This window comes from Pogoniulus pusillus, chromosome Z, assembly GCF_015220805.1.
Source record: "Pogoniulus pusillus isolate bPogPus1 chromosome Z, bPogPus1.pri, whole genome shotgun sequence".
In the NCBI taxonomy this organism is placed as follows: domain Eukaryota; kingdom Metazoa; phylum Chordata; class Aves; order Piciformes; family Lybiidae; genus Pogoniulus; species Pogoniulus pusillus.
This window is the reverse complement of record NC_087309.1, coordinates 13,336,063-13,360,339: the sequence shown is the minus strand read 5'-3', so window position 1 is coordinate 13,360,339 and position 24,277 is coordinate 13,336,063. Positions and strand designations below refer to the sequence as shown.

General features: G+C 54.0%; 1 protein-coding gene across 3 annotated transcripts in view; it reads right to left on the bottom strand.

Annotated features, from left to right (window-relative positions):
* Nucleotides 1-3,091: 3,091 nt before the first annotated feature.
* Nucleotides 3,092-24,277, bottom strand: part of ATOSB (atos homolog B) — a 47,972-nt gene continuing 26,786 nt past the window's right edge. The window contains exons 1-11 of one of the 3 annotated variants that reach the window (XM_064140452.1): nt 21,903-21,920; nt 16,813-16,905; nt 15,826-16,044; nt 14,494-14,695; nt 9,814-11,092; nt 7,989-8,047; nt 7,581-7,677; nt 7,006-7,164; nt 5,119-5,187; nt 4,430-4,635; nt 3,092-4,149 (exon numbers count right to left, since the gene is read on the bottom strand). In XM_064140452.1, the coding sequence (XP_063996522.1) occupies nt 3,996-4,149; nt 4,430-4,635; nt 5,119-5,187; nt 7,006-7,164; nt 7,581-7,677; nt 7,989-8,047; nt 9,814-10,911 (1,842 nt within the window). In that variant the 5' untranslated portion in view covers nt 10,912-11,092; nt 14,494-14,695; nt 15,826-16,044; nt 16,813-16,905; nt 21,903-21,920 and the 3' untranslated portion in view covers nt 3,092-3,995. Of the gene's footprint in view, nt 4,150-4,429; nt 4,636-5,118; nt 5,188-7,005; nt 7,165-7,580; nt 7,678-7,988; nt 8,048-9,813; nt 11,093-14,493; nt 14,696-15,825; nt 16,045-16,812; nt 16,906-21,314; nt 21,391-21,902; nt 21,921-24,277 lie in introns of those variants that run through there. The other 2 variants (XM_064140451.1, XM_064140450.1) reach the window with 2 other exon arrangements.

The window sequence follows — 24,277 nt, the reverse complement described above, 5'->3', positions numbered from 1 at the left end:
GGCCCGCCCGGCCGCCGAGACTGCTGCCCATGGTTCCGCGCACCCCCTGCGGTGAGCAGTCCTCACGGGCACAAAGTGGGGTTAAGCATGGCCTGTCTTATTCGCCTGCCCGTCTGCACTGCAGCCAGAGGCGGGGAAACAGCACAAAAGACACCCAGGCGACTTAGTTTCTGGCGTTGGTTAGCCTGGAGAAGAGGAGGCTCAGGGGGGACCTCATTGCTGTCTACAACTACCTGAAGGGAGGCTGTAGCCAGGTGGGGGTTGGTCTCTTCTCCCAGGCAACCAGCAGCAGAACAAGGGGACACAGTCTCAAGTTGTGCCAGGAGAGGTCTAGGCTGGATGTTAGGAGGAAGTTGTTGGCAGAGAGAGTGATTGGCATTGGAATGGGCTGCCCAGGGAGGTGGTGGAGTCACCGTCCCTGGAAGTGTTCAAGCAAAGCCTGGATGAGGCACTTAGTGCCATGGTCTAGTTGATTGGCTAGGGCTGGGTGCTAGGTTGGACTGGATGATCCTGGAGGTCTCTTCCAACCTGCTTGATTCTATGATTCTATGATTTGCCTGCGAGGGGTTTCATGGGGACCGCGCCCCTGCCCCGGGGCAGGCGAATGCGCCCCCATTCTGCGGGAGACAACGGCCTGTGGGTTCCTGCATTTCTGCCTGCGTGGGTGATGGTGTGGTCAATGAGGCCATTAGCCTCGGCCGTTACCCTGTAACTGGGGGTGGACGGGGGAAAAGGTGCTGGCGTGCTCGTTCATTCCCCGCTGATCTGCCTCTCAGCCGCCTCAGCCAGCAGCGGGCTTCACTTTGCAGCCTGTGTGGAGTCTGCCACAGGACTTCTGTTGGATATTTTCCTGCCTATGTTTTTGGGCCGCGGACATTAGGACTGGTGAGTATTCTCCATTCTTTGTTCCAGATGGCAGAGCCCAGAGAGTGGTGGTGAATGGTGCCACATCCAGTTGGCAGCTGGCACTAGTGGTGTGCCCCAAGGATCAGTGCTGGGCCCAGTCCTGTTCAATATCTTTATTGATGATCTGGACGAGGGGATTGAGTCCAGCATCAGTAAGTTTGCAGATGACACCAAGCTAGCAGCAGGTGTGGATCTGTTGGAAGGTAGGAGAGCCCTGCAGAGGGACCTAGACAGGCTGGATGGGTGGGCAGAGGCCAATGGGATGAGATTGAACAAGGCCAAGTGCAGGGTTCTGCACTTTGGCCACAACAACCCCAAGCAGCACTGCAGGCTGGGGACTGAGTGGCTGGAGAGCAGCCAGGAGGAAAGGGACCTGGGGGTACTGGTAGATAGTAGCTGAAGATGAGGCAGCAGTGTGCCCAGGTGGCCAAGAGAGCCAATGGCATCCTGGCCTGCATCAGGAACAGTGTGGCCAGTAGGACAAGGGAGGTTATTCTTGCCCTGTACTCAGCACTGGTCAGGCCACACCTTGAGTGCTGTGTCCAGTTCTGGGCCCCTCAATTCAAGAGAGATGTTGAGGTGCTGGAATGTGTCCAGAGAAGGGCAACAAGGCTGGTGAGGGGCCTGGAACACAAACCCTATGAGGAGAGGCTGAGGGAGCTGGGGGTGTGCAGCCTGGAGAAGAGAAGGCTCAGGGGGACCTCACTGCTATCTACAACTCCCTGCAGGGAGGCTGTAGCCAGGTGGGGGTTGGCCTCTTCTGCCAGGCAACCAGCAACAGAACAAGGGGACACAGTCTCAAGTTGTGCTGGGGGAGGTCTAGGCTGGATGTTAGGAGGAAGCTGTTGGCAGAGAGAGTGATTGGCATTGGAATGGGCTGCCCAGGGAGGTGGTGGAGTCACCATCCCTGGGGGTGTTGAAGCAAAGCCTGGATGAGGCACTTAGTGCCATGGTGTAGTTGACTGGCTAGGGCTGGGTGCTAGGTTGGACTGGCTGATCTTGGAGGTCTCTTCCAACCTGGTTGATTCTATGATTCTAAGTTGCTAAAGGATTTTAATCAGCCTCACAAGCAGCGAATTAAGCCACCAGACTCTCTATCAAAGACATTTGCTGAAATCAGTCAAAATTCCATTGTGCAGAGACATTCTGTGAAACATTTCTGCTAACAGCATCCAAGAACCTGTGTGGAGAGTTGTAAATAAGTTTGGGGGGGGGGGGGGGGAATTATTTTGGGTATATTAATAAATATTTCATAACTTTCAAATCTGCCTCATTGCCTTTCACCCCAAACTCAGATTTCAACTGGTCCCATTTACAACACCCCCGGGTGCCACGGTGCCCCTGCTTCCTCAGCAAACGTGCTTTTATTAAGTTAAAAACAAACACCAAAGGTACCAGAACAGCCTCCCTGCCTGGCCGGGCCACGGCAAGCAGGATCCGGAGCAGGATCCGGCGCGACCCTGGTGTCCTGGCGAAGAAGGGCAGGTGAAAGGGAAGGGGGATACCGAGACCCAGTGCTGGGAGGACTCCATTGTCCTGGAGAGGGCAGACTTCGGGGGGTGTGGGGATGAGCACAGCAGGACGCTGGTGGGTGTGGATGTACAAGACCCTATCCCCCAGGGCTGGCAGGGCTTGATTCTCTCTGCCACCCCTGACCTCACTTGCCCACCCACTTGCCTGCTATGGCTGTCTGTCCAATTTGGCTTCACAGCTCAGCTCCACCAGCCAGTGGTTCAGGTGCAGCACCATGAAGTAGGAGTGGGCTTTGGTTAAAATGAAGAGCAGCCCATAGAGGCCCTAGGGTCACGTCCACCCCAGTGAGGTCATTCTGCCCCCCCCACCCCCCGTAGTCTGGCAGATAATTGGGTAAAAGCCTGCCCCTAGAGTTACCAGGCCACCCCACAGCCTGAGCAGACACTGGGAACCTAGCAGAGACCTCAGGTCATAGAGGTAATGGGGAAAAAAAAGGCATATGCAAGTTCCTTTCTCCCTTTGCCTCTGCCTCCTTCATGTGTCTGATCCCAGCAGGGGCACAGCCCTTAGGTTTCCAAAGCTGCAGCTCCAGGTCATCCCCAAACCCCCTTGTGAAGGTCAAGCCTGAGGGCTCCTTCCCCTCTTCCCAGGAACTAACCTGGGTCTCCTGCCCATGCTCCAGCCCCTAATCACACTACTGGCAGGCCACTGCTTAGAGCTGTCTTGTGGATGTCTTTCACCCTCCACACACAGACTGTGCAAGTGATGTTTTTTTTGGCAATCTCCACCTGTTTTCAGATTCACAGCACACCCAGGCTCTGAGAACTCCTGCCAGGAGGTCTGTCCCCCTATTCCTGAAGAGGACCCCAGATCCCCATCCTGTGACTACCATGTCTCTCAGCCCCAGGATCCATGGCAGTGGTCACTTTTCTGCCAGCGACAGGCTTCTCTCTGTCTTCCCGTAGAGGTGTTTCAGGAGAAACAGAGGGCTTCCTAAGCTGCCTGATGTGGGGCTAGCCCCACAGGGCAGGTGCTTAGCAAGCCTTTGACTCTCCTGAGGCTTTTGGGAGTCACCCTCTTCCTCAGGCCAGTGTGTCCCCATCCCCAGTCACCTTCGCAATCCCCACAGCCCTGCCTCAATGTGGGTGGCCCTGCACTGCCAGGGGCTTCATCCAGCACTGACAGGGCTGGGGGAAGAACAGCACAGCACCTCCAGTCCTCTGAGCTCCCAGCAACAATAAATACTAATAAATACAGACTCTTTGACACTTTGTGTTCCTAGAGCAGACCAGCGGGTAGCCTTACTTGGAGCCCCTGGCCCAACTCTTCAATCCCCATCTTGGCTACAGCCAAGTCTCCAAGCTGGGAGCAGCACTTGCAGAAGGCTTGGGCATGTCCCTAGAGTGCCAGGGCTGCTCCCCAGACTCTGCCCCTCCCTGGTAAAACCCCCTTGATCATCCTAGCCCAGCAGCAGGCCACAGGCAAAGTGTCCATAGTGCTGTGGAGGATGGGGGCACAGGGAGGGCAGTATTCAAGTTGGTGGTTGCTTGCTGGCTCTTTACTCATCTCTTCCCAAAGTGCTGTGCTGGAGGTTCCCCAGAGGCCCTGGTGGATGGTCAGGCCCGGGGAGAGTAGCAGGGGTTCCTCGGCATCTCTGTGAAGGATTTCAGTTCGTAGGGGATCCCCGAGTCGACCTCAATTGACTTGCGGGAGAAGAGCAGACGGATGTCATCATGAAGGTAGATCTTCCCCGACTTGGAACTGTGAAACCTGGACAGAGACCAGAGCAGGGTGGAGGGACCTTAGGCTTCCGAAGAAGAGCAGGACAGCCTCAGTGGGTGACACACCCAGTGCCTACTTCAGCCCCTGGTTAAAGTGGCCATGCAAGGTGGGGAGCCTTGACCTCCCCAAAGGATCTCCCCTGCTCCTCCCCAGGATGAGGGGATCAAGCTACTGCTCCCCCACCCCGGCCTGCAAGCTTGTGGGAGGCAGGGACACATGGGAGCAGAGCCCAGGGGAGATCCTGGGACAGGTTTCCCACACAGCCTACCTCAGGTGCATCAGGTAGCAGAGGACCCTGCGGGGCAGGTCAGTGCCCGGTGGGTCACTGGGAGCCACAGTGGCTCCTTCCTTCTCCCCCACGGGCACCAGGAAGATGCGATGGCGCAGGAATGTCATGTGGTTGGCTGGCATGTCCCGGAAATCATACGTCACCAAGAACATCTTCACCACAGTCTTGTTGGGGTTAAATAAGGTCTGGTGGCAGAGGGGCAGAGTGTGAGACTGGGATGGGCACAGGGATGGATCCATAGGGCAGGGCTGAGGCATGAGGAGGCAGCATCAGCAGGTCCAAGGATCCAGAAAGCCCCACACCAGCCTGAGGCCCACAGGTCAGTCCTTTCCACCCACCTCCACTCCTCTTCTCCTATCCCACTGCATTCCATCCTCACTGTGCATAACATGCTCACATGTCCCTCCACTCACCAACCTCTTCCTTCTCTGCATCTGCCATCACCTCACTCCCTACCAGTGCTCCAAGGAGCACCCTACCAGTGCTCCAAGGGTACCCATGCTCCTCTTCACTGTATTGCCTTGACAGCCAAGACTTGTCCTCTGTACAAGTCTTCTGGTGATGCCCTGCCAAACAATGTAATGGAGCATATCCCCACCCCAGTGGGCAGCCAGAACTCACCTGGCCCCCACCTCATGGTGCTACTGGAGGCCAAGAACACAACTCACCACTTGGATGGTTCCAGCTTTGGGGACACTGTAACCCTTCTTTCCCAAGGCCTCCAAGTCAATCACTCCCTAGAGCAAGAGTAAGAGTGAGAAAGTCTGCAGAGAACCCATCTGGGATCCAGCACAGGACTGGACATTCTCCTCACCAGGAATGCCTGGCATGAGGCAGCAAAAAGATGCCCTGTTCAGTGCCTCTCCAGACCGAGGGGTGAACAATAAGCCACGCAGAGGTGATCAGCAAAGCAACTGCCATGAGATGGCTGGTGTCATAGGCTGGGAACCATGGAGCTAAAAATCCTTTAGGGACTAGAGGAGTCTAGGGGAAGGATACAGCAAAGTGTAGCATTGTTATTCAATCCTACAATTGTGCTATCTCTCTATGAACTGGCAGCAAGGCCAACTCGTCCTTCTTTCCTCTCCCTCCTGCCTTCTGTCTCTGGCAGGAGCTACCTATGTAGGTAAACATGTAAGGAGTGGGCCTGTTTGGGGCCTGCAGAGGTCTTGTTTGGGCCAGTGGATGGCAGATGTGCTGATGGGGGAGAAGAGGAGCACTGGGGATTGTAGATTACTTTGAGTGGGGGGAAGACTTAAGTGGGTGGTCATGTGCTGGGCCCAGTCTGTTCAACTTCTTTATTGATGATCTGGACGAGGGGACTGAGTCCAGCATCAGTAAGTTTGCAGATGACACCAAGCTAGGAGCAGGTGTGGAGCTGTTGGAAGGTAGGAGAGCCCTGCAGAGGGACCTGGACAGGCTGGATGGGTGGGCAGAGGCCAATGGGATGAGACTGAACAAGGCCAAGTGCAGGGTTCTGCACTTTGGCCGCAACAACCCCAGGCAGCACTACAGGCTGGGGACAGAGTGGCTGGAGAGCAGCCAGGAGGAAAGGGACCTGGGGGTACTGGTGGATAGTAGCTGAAGATGAGGCAGCAGTGTGCCCAGGTGGCCAAGAGAGCCAGTGGCATCCTGGCCTGTATCAGGAGCAGTGTGGCCAGTAGGACAAGGGAGGTTATTCTTGCCCTGTCCTCAGCACTGGTCAGGCCACACCTTGAGTGCTGTGTCCAGTTCTGGGCTCCTCAATTCAAGAGAGATGTTGAGGTGCTGGAAGGTGTCCAGAAAAGGGCAACAAAGCTGGTGAGGGGCCTGGAGCACAAATCCTATGAGGAGTGGCTGAAGGAGCTGGGGGTGTTTAGCCTGGAGAAGAGGAGGCTCAGGGGGGACCTCATTGCTGTCTACAACTCCCTGAAGTGACATTGTAGCCAGGTGGGGGTTAGCCTCTTCTCCCGGGCAACCAGCAATAGAACAAGGGGACACAGTCTTAAGATGTGTTGGGGGAAGTCTAGGCTGGATGTTAGGAGGAAGTTGTTGGCAGAGAGAGTGATTGGCATTGGAATGGGCAGCCCAAGGAGGTGGTAGAGGCACTGTCCCTGGAGGTGTTCCAGAAGAGACTGGATGAGGCACTTAGTGCCATGGTGTAGTTGACTGCAAAGGGCTGGGGGATAGGTTGGACTGGCTGATCTGGGAGGTCTCTTCCAACCTGGCTGATTCTATGATTCTATGTACCCTACATATTCTCTGTAATTTCTGTGCTGTTCTTTTCACATGTCACTCTGTATTTCTTTTCCACTTCATCTGAGAGTGTCTCGTTCTGTCTGCTCTTTAAAAAAGTAACAGAGCAGCTGAGCAGCAGCCTGCCTGTTTATGTGCCTGCAAGGGTTCCTTCCTCTTTCCCTCTTTGCTTTCTGGTGCTACATACTGCTTCCAGCACAGCCGGGGGTCTCCTGGGGAGGTGGATGCTTGAGCCAGAGGGGCAGCCTCCGGAATATGTGTGCCAGGGCACAGTCCCCACTCACCTCCCCCATGGTCCCTGCCCTCCCTCTTTCACATACCAGGAAAGGTGAGGGCATGCTGTGCTCAGAGATGTCAAAGTAGGTCACGTCAACAGGCAGAGTGACATGCTGGGGGCAGTAGGAGCCGCTGGCACCGATCTCTGCTGTGAACCCCTCGATCCTCCCTGACGGTGCAAAACGCCCTTTCAGGAAAGACTCCTGAGAGAGGAGAGAAGCATTAGGAACCTTCAGGCACTAGTCCTGCCCCTCGCCTCGAAGCTGCACTTCCATCTCCACTGCAACCACGTCTGCTTGCTCTCACATATCCAGAGACCACCTGCTGCAAGGGGACCTGCCTGCTCACTCTGAGGCAGACTCGTCCTGAACTGGTGGGCTAAACCCAGCCATTTAACATAGAGAAGCAACAAGAGCACCTAGGCTTGGTCCAAGGATCTGCTGGCTGAGCCATCCTGCTCGTGAGTGATGGCTATGTCATGGCCACTGCACAGCAGATCCCTGAGGACAGTCAGCAGAGCCCCATACCAGGGCTGCCATCAGGCACAGCCTCTTATGCCTATCATCTGTCCAACCTGGAGTCCCCTGTACCCACCCTCCTCCCAGGCAGGTGCTGTTACCTCAAAATTGCCCAGCAGAGCATGACTGACAGTGGTGGTGGCCCAGGGCACTGTGGAGGACCTGGTGTCCCTCCGGAAGCAGCTCTGGAGATGTCGCCTGTGAGAGAATAGAGAAGATTGGTGTTGCACTGGAGAGTAGCCCTCAGCTGCCTGAGTTCCTGGGAATGTGGACACCTCCCTAGGTCCCCCATCCCTTTTCTTTGGTGGAGGTTGAACCCACTTCCTTACTCCCCCGAGGAAAGACAAAATGTACCACTGTTCTATAGCCTTGGGTGGTTTCATGGTGCAGAGTTGCCTGGGGCAGGGATGAGGCACTCCATCTGAACCTCCCACAGGGCTGCAGGGTGCCAGGGTGGCTGAACGTCCTAAGCCCCCACACCCAGCCCAGAGGGCTGCCAAGACACTCACAGCTTGAGGCGCAGCCCGCTCTTCAGCCTCCTCCCAACCACAGTGCAATTCGCAGAGATCTGGAGGGGACACAAAGCGGAGAACCACGTTATGGCAACAGCTGCGAACTCCATGCCCCCGGGGAGGTGCCACTGCCCCTTGCTGTGCCCCACAGCCTCACTAGAGTCCCAGCAGATCAGACAGGCTCCCATCCATGGGGTGCTGTCAGCAGTCTCTGCAGGGGCAGCCAGTAAGGCAGCAAAGTGGGCCGTCTGGTGGGGTTGTGGGGCTGCCCAGACCCCAGACTGGCTCTGCTGGGGATGGGGGTGCTGGTACTCAAGCTGGCAGTGCAGCGTGTGACTCCCACCTTGCTGGTCCTGACAGACCAGCCCCAGTGACAAGACCCTCCCAGACGGAGCCATGCACCAACACCCTCTTGCATCTCCCAGGGAATGGTAACAAGTGCAGTGGAGCTCCCTGACCAGCCCAGCCAAAGTTCTGATCCTCAGTGATTCATAAGAAGTCCTGGGCAGAGGGGGTTTACTGTCCACCCCCACCCACAGCCAGGCTCCTACAGCTGTAAGGTGCAGGGGTTGAAGACAGAGCCACTATGCAGCCTCCCTTTAAAGATGTCAATTTTTCAACGGTTTTCCCTTAAGGAAGCCACTCAAAGGGCAGCATAACACAGAAAGATGATGGAGTGGGCTGGCATGATTGAGCAGGATAAACAACAGGGAAGCTGGAGATGGAGATTCAGACTGGACATGAGGAGGAAGTTCTTCACCATGAGAGTGGTGAGAGCCTGGAATGGATTGCCCAGGGAGGTGGCTGAGGCCTCATCCCTGGACACGTTTAAGGCCAGGCTGGATGAGGCTCTGCACAGCCTGATCTAGGGTAGGGTGTCCCTGCCCACGGCAGGGGGGTTGGAACTAGACGATCCTTGTGGTCCCTTCCAACCCTGACTGATTCTATGATTCTATGCTGGAGGACTTCACCCTGCAAGGGCAGCACTGGGGGCAAGTGAACTGGGGGGCAACCACCAAAAAGGGCATGCAGGCAGGGATAGAGCTGTGCTACATGGACAGTGTCCCTGCTCTAAGCAGAAAGAACCTAGAGCTCTGCCATCAGTTCCAGCACCATGGGATGCCACAGGAAAAAAGAGAAGCATGCCACCTGTAGCATGAACCTACTGCAGTCAGGAAGGACAAGTGAGCAGGAAGGAATCCCAGGCAGCTCCTGAACTGCAAGGGTGGCTGCAAACCTCCAGAGACTCCATTTCTGAGATTTTGTGGCACCCTGGGAATGTGTCACAGGCACCCCAGAACTACAGAAAAGTCACTGGCATCTCTGCACGCAGCACTGGGGCTCCCACTTCCTGTCCAGAGTACGTTCAGTCCTGTTCCCTGCTGTCAAAACCTTGCCCTGATGAATGTCATGCTACCCCACACCCCTGCCTTCCTCCTCATCCTGCAGGCAGAAGCCAGCCACTCTTCCCAAGCCTGTTGGTAACACTAGCTTAATGGGAAGCTGCCAGACACCAACTGTGGCCTAACACCATGTGTCCAACTCTCCTTGTCATGGGAAGGTTGTGTCCTGTCTAAGCAAGGCTGTCCAGGCTAAAGAGCTGGTTGCAAACAGAAGATTCAGCACTTATCCGATGTGCAGAGCTGATGACAACCTACAGACCATGTTCCAGGCCTGAGTGTCAGCTGTTGCCCTGTTCATACCAGTGCTGCAGCACTGGGACAGGTCACAGGGTGTGATGCCGTGAAGGACCACAGTGCCCATGAGGACAGCCCTAAGCTCTGGGAATCCCCAAACCCACCCTCTGCAAGTGAATGCTCACCTTGGCCTTGGGAAGCAAGTGATTCCAGAAAGGGGCTCCCTTGGCATCAGTGCTGCGGCAGGCTGTTGGCACTGTATGGCACAGCAGGGCCCTCTTCTTTTTTGTTGGGTGGGACAGGCTTTCATCTTCAGAGCAGGAGTCAGCCACAACTTCACTAGCAGGCAGCAGCTTCCTTTTGACCAGGCAGCTGCTTCCACTGAGCTGGCTGCTTCCGCAGGGTGTCTTCTCAACGGAGCTCAGATTGCTGGGCTCAGGGCTGACTGCTGTCTGTGGAGCTGGGGGATCCTTGCACCCGTTGGCCACTACTGGCGATTCCTCTTCTCTAGCAGCCCTGCTGCTGTGAGCTGGGCTGTCCCCTGGCTTCTCTTTTTTCCCACCAGAGTCCAGCCAGGCTGTTTGTGCAATATTGTGCAAATCATGGTGAGGCAAGTTGCAGCCACTTGCCTTCTCACCATTATCCCCATAGCCTGTGGGCTGATCCTCTGATGAGACAGGGCAACTGTCTCTTGTGTGCAAAGTACTGCAAGCAGTGTGCTGGGGCCAGGAAAAGCAGGAGGAGGAGGCAGTGGCGGCGGCAGCAACATCCTGCAGCTTGTTCTCTCTGCTGGCCTTGGGGCTCTGGCTAGGACTGCCCTCACACCGGTGCTCCACCACCCACAACCCACTGTGGGAGAAGTGCTGAGCAGAGCCACACAGGGATAGCTCCTCCACTAGCAGACCATCCTCGAAGGTATCATCATCTTCCAGAGAAGCCTGCCCAGGGCCCCCATCATTCTTGCCATCCACCCCCACACCACCCCAGTGAGTTCGTTTGGGATCTCGCACCCCCTCTGGAGTTCGCTGCTCAGGGTAGCCTCTCTTGACGGCCGATCGGCTGCTTGCCCACTGTTCTGTGCTCTCAGAGGAGCTGGAGAGATGGGAGAAGATGGAGACCTGGTAAACCTTCTGGCGCTTGATTTCTGTCTCATTGTAGCCCATAAGGATGTTGTGGTGGGTGCAGCGTTGCGAGGAAGGCTCCAAGGGTGCCTCTCCACTGGGCTGGGGCAAGCTGGGGTCCGTGCTTGTGGGCAGGGACGTCTCTGCGTGGATGTGCCGCATGGAGCCTTACTTGCCTGGACTCCGAGCAGAGCTGGAGTCAGAGTAGCCCATACAGCAGCAGGAGAGGGGCTGTAAAGTGCCACAGGTCAGGGTGTAGGGATGGGGCGGTGGGAGTTGGACCCCACCTCACTCAGGATGTCGAGGTGAGCCCTCTGCTACAGAGTGCACTGCAGCACAACATCTGGAAAGAGAAAACGAAATGATAGAGATAAGCCTGAGATCACTGTCCTCATCCAGGCTTTTGGCCACAAGAGACCTATGGGTATGTGGGCAGTAACTTGCACAGTCTCACTCAGATGTCCTTGTCCAGGGACAAGAAGAGAAACCAGGCTGGCATGGCTTTCCAGGGAACCCTGCAGGATCAGCACTTCCTTCCTAGCCTAGGCATGGAGAGGAGTCTTCAGCTGGGCCAAAGACTACCAGGGACAAGTCTGGACAAGTCAGGAAAGGGGGCCTGCCCTTTGCCAGGGACATGATGTGCCTGCGCTGTTCTGCAGTGCAGGAGTCAGGCAGGTCAGACCAGTCTCAGGGGCTCAGGCCTGTAATCACCCCTCTGGGGAACAGCAACGAGATTGATGTAAGAAAAACCAAGGGATGCTGGTAAAAAGGTCTCATTTTGAGGGTGTCTGTGACAAACCATAAAATACCAAACTCTGTAGAGATGTTTGTTTATAGTAACCAGTTGATAATCTGCAAACCTAAACAAGGGCTACTGTAGAAGTGTCTGCAGCTACTCGCTGGAGATCTGTGATAAGCAAACTTGTAAAGACCCAGGCCTGCAGTGACTAAGGAATGCAAGAAAGAGATAAAGGAGAAGCAGGGATATCCTGACATCAGCAACAAAGAAGGGTCTGCTGACCAGAGATGAGAAAAACCCTGTGAGGAAGACTATGTGGGGTGTTCATTGCAGATAACCATTCCAGACCACCAGGATTGGAATTGGGGTGGAGAATGGAAAAATACCTATGTTAATGAACTCCAAGAAATAATTGTAATAACCTTACCTCTTATTATGAATATGCATGCTCTTGTGACATAAACTGTGGCTTGTGCCAGCATGGGAAGAGCAGGATTTGTGGAGTGATCCTGCCTGCACCCAGTGCTGTAACAAAATATGCCTACTTCATAACTCTGCACGCGCTTTGGGGTTCAATTTGCAGGTTAAGATCTCCCAGCACCTGCCAAGAAGACCTGTTCCAGCCACATGTGCTGATGAGGCAGCACTAGTGCACTACACTACCAACCCCACGGCCGGTACAGGAACCTGACTCAACACCACAGTTAACTCCACCAGCTTGAATTAACGACTTTCACCACCTCAGTTAGCAGCTGACAAGTACCAGAGGCTGCAGAGTCCACCACGGGCTCCTGCACCACCTACCCACTCCTGCCTGACTCAGTGGTCATGATACATGGTGCCTCGATTTTTTGGCCCAGATTGAGAGCTGTGAGAATCCTGGCCAGGTCTTCTGGCATGATAAAGACTGAAATGGCTTCAAAAGCTGAGGAGATACAGGAAAAGTCACTGACTGAGCAGACTGAGCTCCAAAGTGCCCATGCCTGGAAGCTCTGCTCTTTTTCTACACCCATAGTTCTGCCAGCTCTTGTGGTGCAAAGGCTTAGGGGCAGTGAGCAGGAACTGCTTTAACACAAGTGAGTCAAAGTCTGCCTGGAAAAATGAGCCCATAGATGGTATTTTGAGACTGCCACGATGAGGATGGAAGAATGGCAGACCAGGGATTTTGTTTAAAAGCAGTGATGAAAGGTATCACCATGCACCCAGACATGCTGGGGGCCAAGCACTTGAAAAGCAGCTTGGCAGAAAAGGCCCTGTGGGTCCTGGTGGACACTAGCTTGACCATGAGCCAGCAACGGGCCCCCTTGCCACAAAGCAGGACAGCAGTGTCCTAGGCTGCATAAGGCAAAGGACTGGCAGCAAGTCAAGAGAGTTGATTCTTCCCTTCTGCTCAGCACTGGTGAGGCACCTGAGAGAGTGCAGCAAAGGCACACTATGGCAGTGGGGGACTAGATCATCTCTTTTGTAAGGGAAGGCTGAAGGGTCTGTGATTGTTCAACCTGGTGAAGAGGAGGCTCAGAGGAGTCTCTTCAGTGCATATCATAGAATCAACCCAGGTTGGAAGAGACCTCCAAGATCATCCAGTCCAACCTAGCACCCAGCCCTAGCCAGTCAACTACACCATGGCACTAAGTGCCTCAGCCAGGCTTTGCTTCAACACCTCCAGGGACAGTGACTCCACCACCTCCCTGGGCAGCCCATTCCAATGCCAATCACTCTCTCTGCCAACAACTTCCTCCTAACATCCAGCCTAGACCTACCCCGGCACAACTTGAGACTGTGTCCCCTTGTTCTATTGCTGGTTGCCCGGGAGAAGAGGCCAACCCCCACCTGGCTACAATGTCCCTTCAGGTAGTTGTAGATAGTAATAAGATCACCCCTGAGCCTCCTCTTCTCCAGGCTAAACACCCCCAGCTCCCTCAGCCTCTCCTCATAGGGTTTGTGTTCCAGGCCCCTCACCAGCTTTGTTGCCCTTTTCTGGACACATTCCAGCACCTCAACATCTCTCTTGAATTGAGGGGCCCAGAACTGGACACAGCACTCAAGGTGTGGTCTGACCAGTGCTGAGTACAGGGCAAGAATAACCTCCCTTGTCCTACTGGCCACACTGTTCCTGATGCAGGCCAGGATGCCATTGGCTCTCTTGGCCACCTGGGCACACTGCTGCCTCATCTTCAGCTACTATCCACCAGTACCCACAGGTCCCTTTCTTCCTGGCTGCTCTCCAGCCACTCAGTCCCCAGCCTGCAGTGCTGCTTGGGGTTGTTGTGGCCAAAGTGCAGAACCCTGCACTTGGCCTTGTTCAATCTCATCCCATTGGCCTCTGCCCACCCATCCAGGCTGTCCAGGTCCCTCTGCAGGGCTCTCCTACCTTCCAACAGATCAACATCTGCTCCTAGCTTGGTGTCATCTGCAAACTTACTGATGCTGGACTCAATGCCCTCGTCCAGGTCATCAATAAAGATATTGAACAGGACTGGGCCCAGCACTGATCCTTGGGGCACATCACTAGTGCCAGCTGCCAACTGGATGTGGCACCATTCACCACCACTCTCTTGGCTCTGCCATCTAGCCAGTCCTTGACCCAGCACAGAGTGAATCTGTCCAAACCATGAGCTGCCAGCTTGGCTAGGAGTTTCTTGTGGTTATATAATGTGTGCATATAATGTATACCTAAAGGGAAGGTGTAAAGTGGATGGAGCCAGGCATTTTCCAGTGGTGCTCAGTGACAGGACCAGAGGCAGCAGGCACAAACCAAAACACAGGAGGTTCCCTCTGAACATCAGGAAACTCTTTTTCACCACAAGGGTGACTGATCACCATAACAAATTACCCAGAGATGTTGCAGAGTCTCCAACCTTGGAGATAATCAAAAGCTATCTAGACATGGCCTTTGGCAGCGGCTCTAGGTGCCACTAGCTGACCACCAGAAATCGATGGCAACCGCAGCTGCCTCTGTGTAACCCACAATTCTGCATCCTGTCCTAGCTGTCACCCTGACTCACCCCTCTGCAGCAGAACCTCGTTTTGCTCTGGATGAGCTTCCCTGTCCCACAGTGGGCAGCTGTTGGCACAAACAGCTGAAGCCGCCTGCCAGCCAGGCACCCCCCAGAAGCGGCGTGGCTGCCGTGGGATGGTTCCCACCATCACGGTGCACCTTCAAGCCTCTTCACTGTCTGCTCCAGCTGTTCAGGTTCCACAGTGCCTCTGAGGGGAAGGAAAGCAGAAGCAGGTATTGATTTAGATGCTTTTTAGGAGAAGGGCAGGAGGGTAACTCCTGCCTGCAGGGTCACACAAGCAGAGAAGGCAGCATTGAGGCTCAGCCCTTTCCAGTCTCCCAAATCCAAAGGCCATGTAACACCAAAGACATCTCAGGCAGTGCTATCACCATTATCCTCACTTAAACCACAAACACTTTAAGCTAAGCTGTGAACTCTTACAGCTGGCTTGTATTTTACATTGATTTTGGATGCCTTCCTATATGAAATTCTGTGCACACTAACAGATCTCTGTCTCTTTCTGGCAACCATTTTATACTTTGCTTTCCAAGACACTGCAGGTCACCAACAACCTCTGGACCTCCAGGTAGCCACTTGTTTCATGTCTACCTCCCACCCCTCTCACCCACAGCACAGGACAAGGAGAAGAGCTTGCTATCATTTTCTTCCAGTAGGAGATCCCCAGTAGAGAATGCAGAAACTAGGAGGCTACCAGCCTTGAATTATGGCCCACTGTCGCCAAGGGGTATTCTGCCACCTACGCCAATTGTGGCAGAGGGGAGAATTTAATTGGTGTGAGATAATATTCTATAAAGATATATATTTATTAACTTCAATATTCTGAACTCTCACCACCCCCCAACCACTGTATTTTAATATTCAAAGGATCTACATGGTTATGAAAGACATTCTAGGATTAATATCAAACCATGACTTATTAATAACTATCAAACAACTCAAACTATAAACAGAGAGAGGAATCATAGAATCATAGAATCAACCAGGTTGGAAGAGACCTCCAAGATCATCCAGTCCAACCTATCCCCCTGCCCTATCCAATCAACTAGACCATGGCACTAAGTGCCTCATCCAGTCTTTTCTTGAAGACCCCCAGGGACGGTGCCTCCACCACCTCCCTGGGCAGCCCATTCCAATGGGAAATCACTGTCTCTGGGAAGAACTTCTTCCTAATATCCAGCCTATACCTACCCTGGAGTTTCCCTGCAGCAAATATCGCTTGGGGTCAATATGCTGCTTGCCCAGCAGGTGAGCTGAAGCTCTTTCTGCTCTATGGCAGGAGGAAATAGAAATTACAGAGGCATTAAAGCATTTACTCACAAATTCTTATGAATTATCAGTCACCCTCCAGGGCTACGTCACAGCCTATGCAAGTGTCCAATCTTCAGGGGAGTCTGCCCGTGGACTTTGAGGCTGGAATCCTCTCGGCTTCTGGGGAAAGGAGAGTCTCTGACCTTGCTCTCCCAGCGAAGGATGCAGTCTCTGCCCTTGCCTCCTGGCTTCTTCTGGACACTCTGCCCAGGGATTCTCAGGCAGGACCTCGGGTGCAGAAGGAGTATGATGTAACGATGGCCATGCAGGCCGATTGTGTGCAGACAATTGGAGTCTGCTCCTGGTAACTCAGCAGCAGTGGCACACACCAAGCAATGATAAGGCAGCAGGCATGCAATAGGGGGCACAGCTGCACGGGAGACTGAGCTCCATAGGTACAGGCAGGCTTAAGCTTAATAATGAGAGCAAGTCAGCACGCAAGTGAGCATGTTGTTCACCTGGGTATCCCTTGTTTATCAAATGTTGGCTGATATTAATGGCCCCTTTGGACACCAAAATCACAGTATCACAGTACCACAGTATCACCAAGATTGGAAGAGACCTCACAGATCATCAAGTCCAACCCTTTACCACAGAGCTCAAGGCTAGACCATGGCACCAAGTGCCACATCCAACCTTGCCTTGCTTTTGGCAGTCAGCCAAACAATACCATAACAGGCAATAGCCACAGGCCTGAACCTCCCAGATATGGCAATAGCATGGGCCTAGCACCTGGTAAGCATGAGCTGGTTGCATGGGCTTACACAAACATGTTTACACAATCAGGGACCCTGGGCAGGCCAGACTTTATGGCACCAGGTTTGCTATGCCCCCTTTATCCATCTAATGTGTTTACCTCTGTTTTGGGCAGAAAAACATGTCCAGGCAAGGCAAGGCAGAAATAAGCCTATTTTGGGGCATATGGGCCCTCCTCTACACCCACATCAGCTTCCTTCAGCACAAAGACAGTAGTCCTCTCATGTGCACTGCACTCACCTGCTCAGATCTGCCCTTGATGCACAATGGAGATCTGCAGATGCAGCATAGCTCCCCTGCTGTCAAAATCCACTGGCTCTGCAGCTTTAATGTCTGGAAAAGGGCAAGGAGGAGAGTCAGCCGGGCAGCAGCTCATGGTGCAACACCTTCAGAGTGGGCAGGAGTCCTTGGGCACCTCCACCCACCCTCAGCCCCTCTGTGGCAGTCCATTGCTGTGGAATAGTAACCTCAATGTGAAGGGGAAAATGCTGCCCATCCCTGTGAAGCACGCTTTCCCCACCTTCCTTCCATGCAGCTGGGGGCTCACTCCAGCAGCTATTCAGAGGGAAGCCACCATCTGTCCTGCTGGGCATCCCAACCCAGCAGTAAGCACTCCTCTGAAGGCTGGAAACAACAGAGCCAGGCAGATTAATAATGCTCAGAGGCATCAAATACCCAAGTGCACCCCCCTTCTGCTTCCCTGGTCTGGCAAATTCTGCATCCTATCATCTTTTAAGTGGGAAGTAAGCTTCCACAGGTCACTTGCTGTACTTGCTGCCTGACCTCGCCTGCCCTAGGAAACAGGCTGTTAGTTCATGACATTTCTGCTATGATTTGTAATTAACAGGCAGTCATGGCCACTGGCAGCAGTGCTGGGGAAGGGCAGTGCCAGTGACCAGCTAGAACAGAGATACAATACACCATCTCCCAAGCACCACTTGGCAACAGGGCAAATCAATACCGCAGTATAACAAACCTCTGGTCCAAAACCTCAACAAAAGCTCTTTGTAAAGATCAGCTCCTTCTGCTGCCCTCCCACCCCCTCCCAGAGCCTGCACTAAGGCAGGTAGAAAAGCAAGTGAATGCCTGTAGCTGTGGGCATTTGCCAAGGGGTAACATGCTGTGTTCTGCCTGCCTGGAAGGTTGCTGCTTTCCTCTTCCATCCCTGGGGAACATTTGTGCCACAACTTGTGTGGCACAGTCGACCACTGGGAAGCACAATCAGCAGCCAGCAGTAAGAGTCAGCATGGTGCAGCAGGAGAAAGACAGATATTCCTTGAGTGTGTCCACACCAGGACAAATAAGCAGTTTCACCTGCATCCTTTTTAGTTCCCACGTCCCTCTGCAGCCACAGCCTTTTGCCCTTCAACAGCAGTGGCCTTTCAGGAGAATGGGTCCATCAAGAGAAGATGTCATGCTGACATGACAAATCCTTCCCAGCCAAGACCTCACCACCACCCACCAGGTGATGCCAGCACGGGACATACTGCAGATGCCTAGCAAAAGGGACTGCACCATCTTTTGCCAACCCAGACACTGTTACTGGAAACATCATGCTGGAAAATGCCAGGATTCCCCAGCCTACCTCAAAAATGTCTCCAAGCACACTTTGGGACCTCCTTGTACATGTTACCAGGCTGGGATGGAAAGCAGCTAGAGCACAGCACTGCTCCTTACTCTCCTTGACATGTATGGCACTGTGTCCAGAGCAGGTTTCCATTCCCCGTCCCCGAGCCATGGGGTTCTTTTTGGTTCTGTTTAGCTCTGTCTCCTAGGACAGTTCCTCCCAGCTGAGCACACAGCCAGCTCACAGCAGGGCTCAGCCTCTTAGAGAATCTGTTTTGAGATCACCACCACCCTTCCACAGACCAGGAGAGCAACACAAAGACCAGGATCCCTAAGCAGGAATGGACAGACAGCAGCTGGTCACCACTCCCTTCTCCTCTCCTTGAGCCAGACAATCTCCAGAACCTTACTTCTGGCCACTCAGATGGGAAAGAGTCAGATCCAGGTGGTCACCTCCTCAGCTGAGCAGCACAGGTATCCCCTAGATACAGCATGTAGACTTCATGTGCCCAAGCTGAGGGTTTGGCCCTTCCTAGCCCAAGTGATGGTGACTTTGCCAGTGTTTCATCCTATGCTGGTGCTCTGACTCTAAGATAGGACTTAAAGGACTTTGCCTGCTGAGGGAAATCCAGACAGAGCTCCTTCTGCTCTCTGCCCTGTTCCCTGCCCTGCTCCTGCCAAGCTCCTAGGACCTCCCTCAGCACTCAGAGAATAGGAAGGCTCCTGTGCTTTTGCTAGGGTCTCCCTGTACCTGGGTCTGGAGCTATGCTAGACAGAGCTTTCCTCTCTCTCTCCAGTCTGGGAAGGCCTAGGGAAGTGCACTACATTTCAGCTGCTGTGAAACAGCCTCTGCCAGAAGATGTGCAGGCAAAGTGCAGGGCCACCAGGCCACCAGAACCTAATGTGGGATGACACAGCTTGGCCTAGAGTGGGTGAGGAGAGACTTAGGGACTTGGCTTACCTGATGTTTTCATTCTTATTAGCACATCCAGGGAGAACTCAGAATGAACAGACCACAGTCTTTGGTGGCAACAAAGCAGGATAGAGGGTGAGGAATAGTCCCCTGGGTGGGTGATGCATCAGCTGTACTACATGCTGGGCTGCAGCTTGCAAAAGGATCTGTTGCTGTTGTAACTATACCAGTGAGAAAGGAAGCAGGACAGGTGCAGGGGCAACTCTGCCCACTAGGGAATATGTTCTGGGGCAGGACTGTCAGAACCCTTGAAGTCTGATAGGGCTGGTAGCACAGCAATGGTGCAAGGAAGAGAGCAAGAGCTGTGCCCAAAGGGGCCCACAGCCAGTCACTGGGGATACATGTGGCTTCCTGGAGCAGCAATGCCAGCCAGTCACAGGGACATGTGGGTAGTAGGCAAGAGGCTTTGGTCTGGGCATTGCAGCCTGTGACAGAGGACCTGGTCTAGAGACTGTCAGGACTGAGAAGGGTCCTTGCACCATTTAGATTACAAAAAAGACCCAAACCAATGCCAAAGTGGCTTCCTGTCTCCTGTTCCTTCTCCCAGGATGTGCTATGGAGACCTCTGCAGCCTCACTGAGGGTGAAGCCAGAACCACTCAGCCAGGATAAAGAGGAGCTGTCATTACAAGAGCGCAAATAATCATCCTTGGTAAGAGCTGAGCACAAAGCAGAAAGGGCAACAGAAACTGCTGGAGGCAGACCATCTGAAGAGTAAGTCACAATGACACTGGTCCTATCAGAATCCAAGGAGGAAGGAACTCTAACCAGCAGAAGCACAAATCCAGAAGTTTTCTGTTGCAGGCAAAGAGCAGAGCTTGAGTAGTGCCAGCAGACAGAATAATTTCCATCACAACCATCAGAGAAGGATTCTTCCATAGCTTGACTGATCAGGCATACCACTGTCAGAGGACAGACAGAAATGTGAGGCTGGAGACCACTTCCAGCACTGTCCACATCAGAGGTGGCACTCCTGGAGAGAGATGGTTAGATAGATGCTCGAGGTGCAAACTGCTTGAAGGAAAATACAACCAATGTGGACTTGGACTCTAGCACTCCCCTGGGATTCAGGTCGGGGAGGAAGAAGCTCATGCTTGCTGGAAATGAGAGAGGGAGGGAGGGAATAGAATCATAGAATCATAGAATCAACCGGGTTGGAAGAGACCTCCAAGATCATCTAGTCCAACCTAGCACCCAGCCCTGTCCAATCAACTAGACCATGGCACTAAGTGCCTTATCCAGTCTTTTCTTGAAGACCCCCAGGGACGGTGCCTCCACCACAGGGCAGAAAACTGGGAAGGAGGGAGGATGGAAGGGGAAGGAATATCCCTGCCCCTTTCACATGGGCAAGTGCTGCTCTTGGGGGTCTTCAGGAGGCCTCCTGCTGTGCCAGATTTACACAGCTGCAGAGCCTCACTCAGTGCTGGGCTGTGTCCTAATAACTGAGAGGAAGCTCAAGCTCAGAGGGAAAGGATGGGCCAAGAGGCAGTGCTTGTATCAGGAGTGCAAGCTCCTAGAAACCACCAGAAATACCTTCTACAGGACCAGACCCAACACCGCCCTCTGCTCCACATCATCTGTGTCCACGAGATGCTGCTGCTGCCCTCTCTCCCATGCTGCAGGAGGAGACGCTGATGGGGTGCAGAAGCGCCTGGCAACAGAGCAGACTTCGCTGCAGGAACCTGATGGGGCTCCAGGCTGCAGCAGGCTACTGAGGAGTCACAGACATGCAGTGTCTCCCCAGCCCCATCCATGCACAGGTGCTGCAAGGACTGAGCCTTTCCACCTGGCCGACCCAGAATAACCACAATGAAACCTCTCTCGGGAGCGAGATGAGCAGGAGCAGAACTCCTACCTCCGGGGCTTGCCCCTGCTCCCTCTGATGTTCCATGTCTTGGCATGGATTGCCTCCATACACCTTGCCCGGGTGCCTCCCGTGCAGACAGTGACACTGACAATAGCCTGCAGCTGGGAAAGGGGGCTCACAGGGTCTGCAAGCAGATCCTTTTATGCAACAGCCACCTGTGTATGGCGCTCCCCAACGTCCAACCCCCACTGCCAGCCTCTCCTCCACGCACAGCTGCTCCTCTCCCCAGGAAAGCACAGTCAAAGAATGAAAAGCAGCTTAAAATCCACCAGGACAATCGCACAGATCTCCACCGCCAGTAGTACCCCCTGCCCACCCAGCAGCAGCAGGCTCAAACCTCAGCGATACATATCCCACGGCCGCTCAGCTCCAGCCTTCAACCAGGAGCCCAGGAAACCTGCAGCAGACAGGGCAAGGAAATCCCATGCAGCAGCCACTGACGGGGAGGACAGCCCAGGTTGACAGACCTTTGTCTCTGCCTGCCTGTCTCGTTCTTGCTCGCTGCTGCCAGAGAAGGAAGAGGGGGGCGGTGGGGGACAGCGAGTAAAGATAACAGCCTTAGGAGGGATGTCACAGCCACGCTAATCACTTGGAATTCCAGCCAGTGCAGACCCGGGCGCCGCAGATATGGGCAACAAATGAAGATGCTCAAACCCCTTAAATAATTGGATCCCTTCACAAGAGCCAAGCCCAGAATCCGGTTCGGGAATTCAGTCCCCGTTGGAAGTCGAGAGATCAAATACACAGAGAAGCAGGCACAGCCCAAGCAATCCTCAGCCACCGCCGTATCCGTCTCTGCAGCCCCTGGCGCTGGTCTGATCTCAGGTGCCTGCTCAGTGGGACTGAGGGCGAAGGAGGACGGCAACAGAGAGCCCGAGCCCCCGCGGAGCCAAGCTGCGGACCAGCCCCTTCGCACCCAACTTACTCCACTTGTGGCAAGGTGCAGAAATGCTGCCAACGCAAAAGAGGGTTTTGCGGCGGAAACCAGTGGCTCGAAGCCTTGCTTGGCCGGAGGAGCAGCCCACGGAGAGGAGATCCTCGAAGCTGCCGGCTGGCCTCCGGAGCTCGGCAGGGAAGACGCCCGGCCCGGCAGCCCTGCCAGGCAGCATCACGCTCCCAGCGAGGCGCACCCGCGGCACATGCAGGCTCCTGCTCCGCGCCTCAACGGCAATGAAAAGGCACAGAGGCTTCTGCCAGAAAACAAAGAGGCAGCGGCAGAGCTGGGGGTGGGGAAAACTCTCCGCTGCCCAAGAGGATCCCTGCAGAGGCAGCAGTATGCTGCTGGGCTCCAGCGCAGCTACTCACCCTGCTCGAGCCCTAGGTGGCACTCACTGTGCCCAGCGCAGGGGCGCTGGAGGGTGGACCAGCCCCCTGGCTTTGCTCTCCGAGGCACATCCAGGTAGGAAGTGCTTAAGTCTGCAAGGCAGGTGCAGGACAACAGCTGGACACAGAGGAATATGTCCTCTGGGCTGGCTGTGCTTCACAAAAAGCTGCATCTTTTCACCTTGGGCTAGCTGCCGTACCGCTCCCCAGGGCTTAGGCACCACCAGTCCCATGCCTGCGAGATTCAGCACCGGGGCTACCTGCAGAGCTAAGCAGCTCCGGCGTTGCGGCATTGGCAGTCACACCAGAGAAAAGAGCAATGCACCCGCAGAGAAAGCAAGCCCCTGGCCACTCAGGCTCAGCAGCATGTTGGCCAGCTCCCTTCCAGTTCTCCTCTCTCTGCAGGACAGTGGCCCAAAGGACTGGGACCTCTGCCACCGGACAGCCACACAAGATTGACTGCCCCAGTCCAGAGCTCAGTGCCAAATGCAACTGATGGAAAATTTTCCACCGCTGGTGATTACAGTGTCACATGCCTGTGCAGCCTGTCACAGGACAGCAAGAAAGCAGCAAATGGGTCATAGCAGAGGGGCAGGGACCACTTCCACTCTGTGCTTGCACAATGCCTGGGGTCTCTGGCCACAACTGCAGCACCAATTCATTGCCACGTTTCAAGTTCAGTAAGGACATTGTCCCAGGGAAGCACTCCCTGTGTCTAAACAGCACAAGACCCTTGCTATGTTAAGTAACATACAAACGTTAGCATTTCAATTTTATGTCCCAAGACAAAGAATGATGCTGTGGTGTATGTATCAGAACTGGGAATTCTATCCCAACTCCTTTAACTTAATCCCAACAGAAAGGCAATAGCTAACTGGTAATCTCCAACCCAACCACTTCCTGTCCTGGGCCATGCACTGTGGAAAGTCTGATCTAACTGTGGCATAAACACCCCAGCCTGTTCTTCATCACTACAATCTGAGTATAGAAATGTCAGCCCCTGACAGGTAACCCTCAGTGGGGCTTTGTGAGCTGGGAGGAAACAGCATGGTAACCAAGCAGATGACAGGACCCACACCTGCCTCTCCTCTCCTGGCCAACCCACATAGAGCGACAGCCATGCCAAGTCCCGTTGTCCCTCCTTACTGAGTCAGCTCTCTCTGTGCCATGATGCTCTGACCACGGATGCACCATCCCTTACCTTCCCCACAGGGCAGCTGGGCTCTGCATGCTCAGCAGTACAATCCTCTTCACTCCCACTCCTGCCTAGCCCTCTGTGCTAGTTTGAAGCAGGCTAGAATGTTTTGGTGAGAGAAAGTAGATAATTGGCTGTGAAAGGAAAACAATGGTTGTGTCTCCTTCCCTCACAGTCCTGCTGAGAGGTATGGGAACAAGAAAGTAAACATTAGATAACACTTTCTGCCATCTTCTCACTCTGCTTTTGGCTTCAGACTGAGCTACATCTCCCTAACCTCACTGCCACTAACCTTGCTTCTTAACCTCTTGGCTGAACCTCTTTTTCTTCCTAGGATTTGGGGTAAGGTTGAGAGGGGCAGGGGAAAGGTGCAGGGGTGGTTGAGAGCCCCTCCTGGGGACTCAGGTTTCTGGGAGGGGAGTTGTGTTTCTGTATTGTTTTTACTTTGTATATTTCTGTCTATAACTGCATATACTGTAAAGAGCTGCTTGTATATTGTGCTAGCTGCAAATAAATAGCTTCATTTATATTCCCAGAGCATATCTGAGTTAGCTGGGATACCTTCTAAAGTGTGGGGGGGCAGGTAACAGCCAAACCACCACGCCCTCCTCTACCATTACACGTTGTCCTGCTTACATCCATCCCCATGCATATTCCCAGTGTCCCAGCTCTTTACTCAAGCTCTGCTGACTCCTGATTGCTGAACTTACACCAGTCTCCCCCCTTCCCCAGGTGTCACACACCTACGGCCATGCCAGCTGAAGCCTCCTCGCACACACATC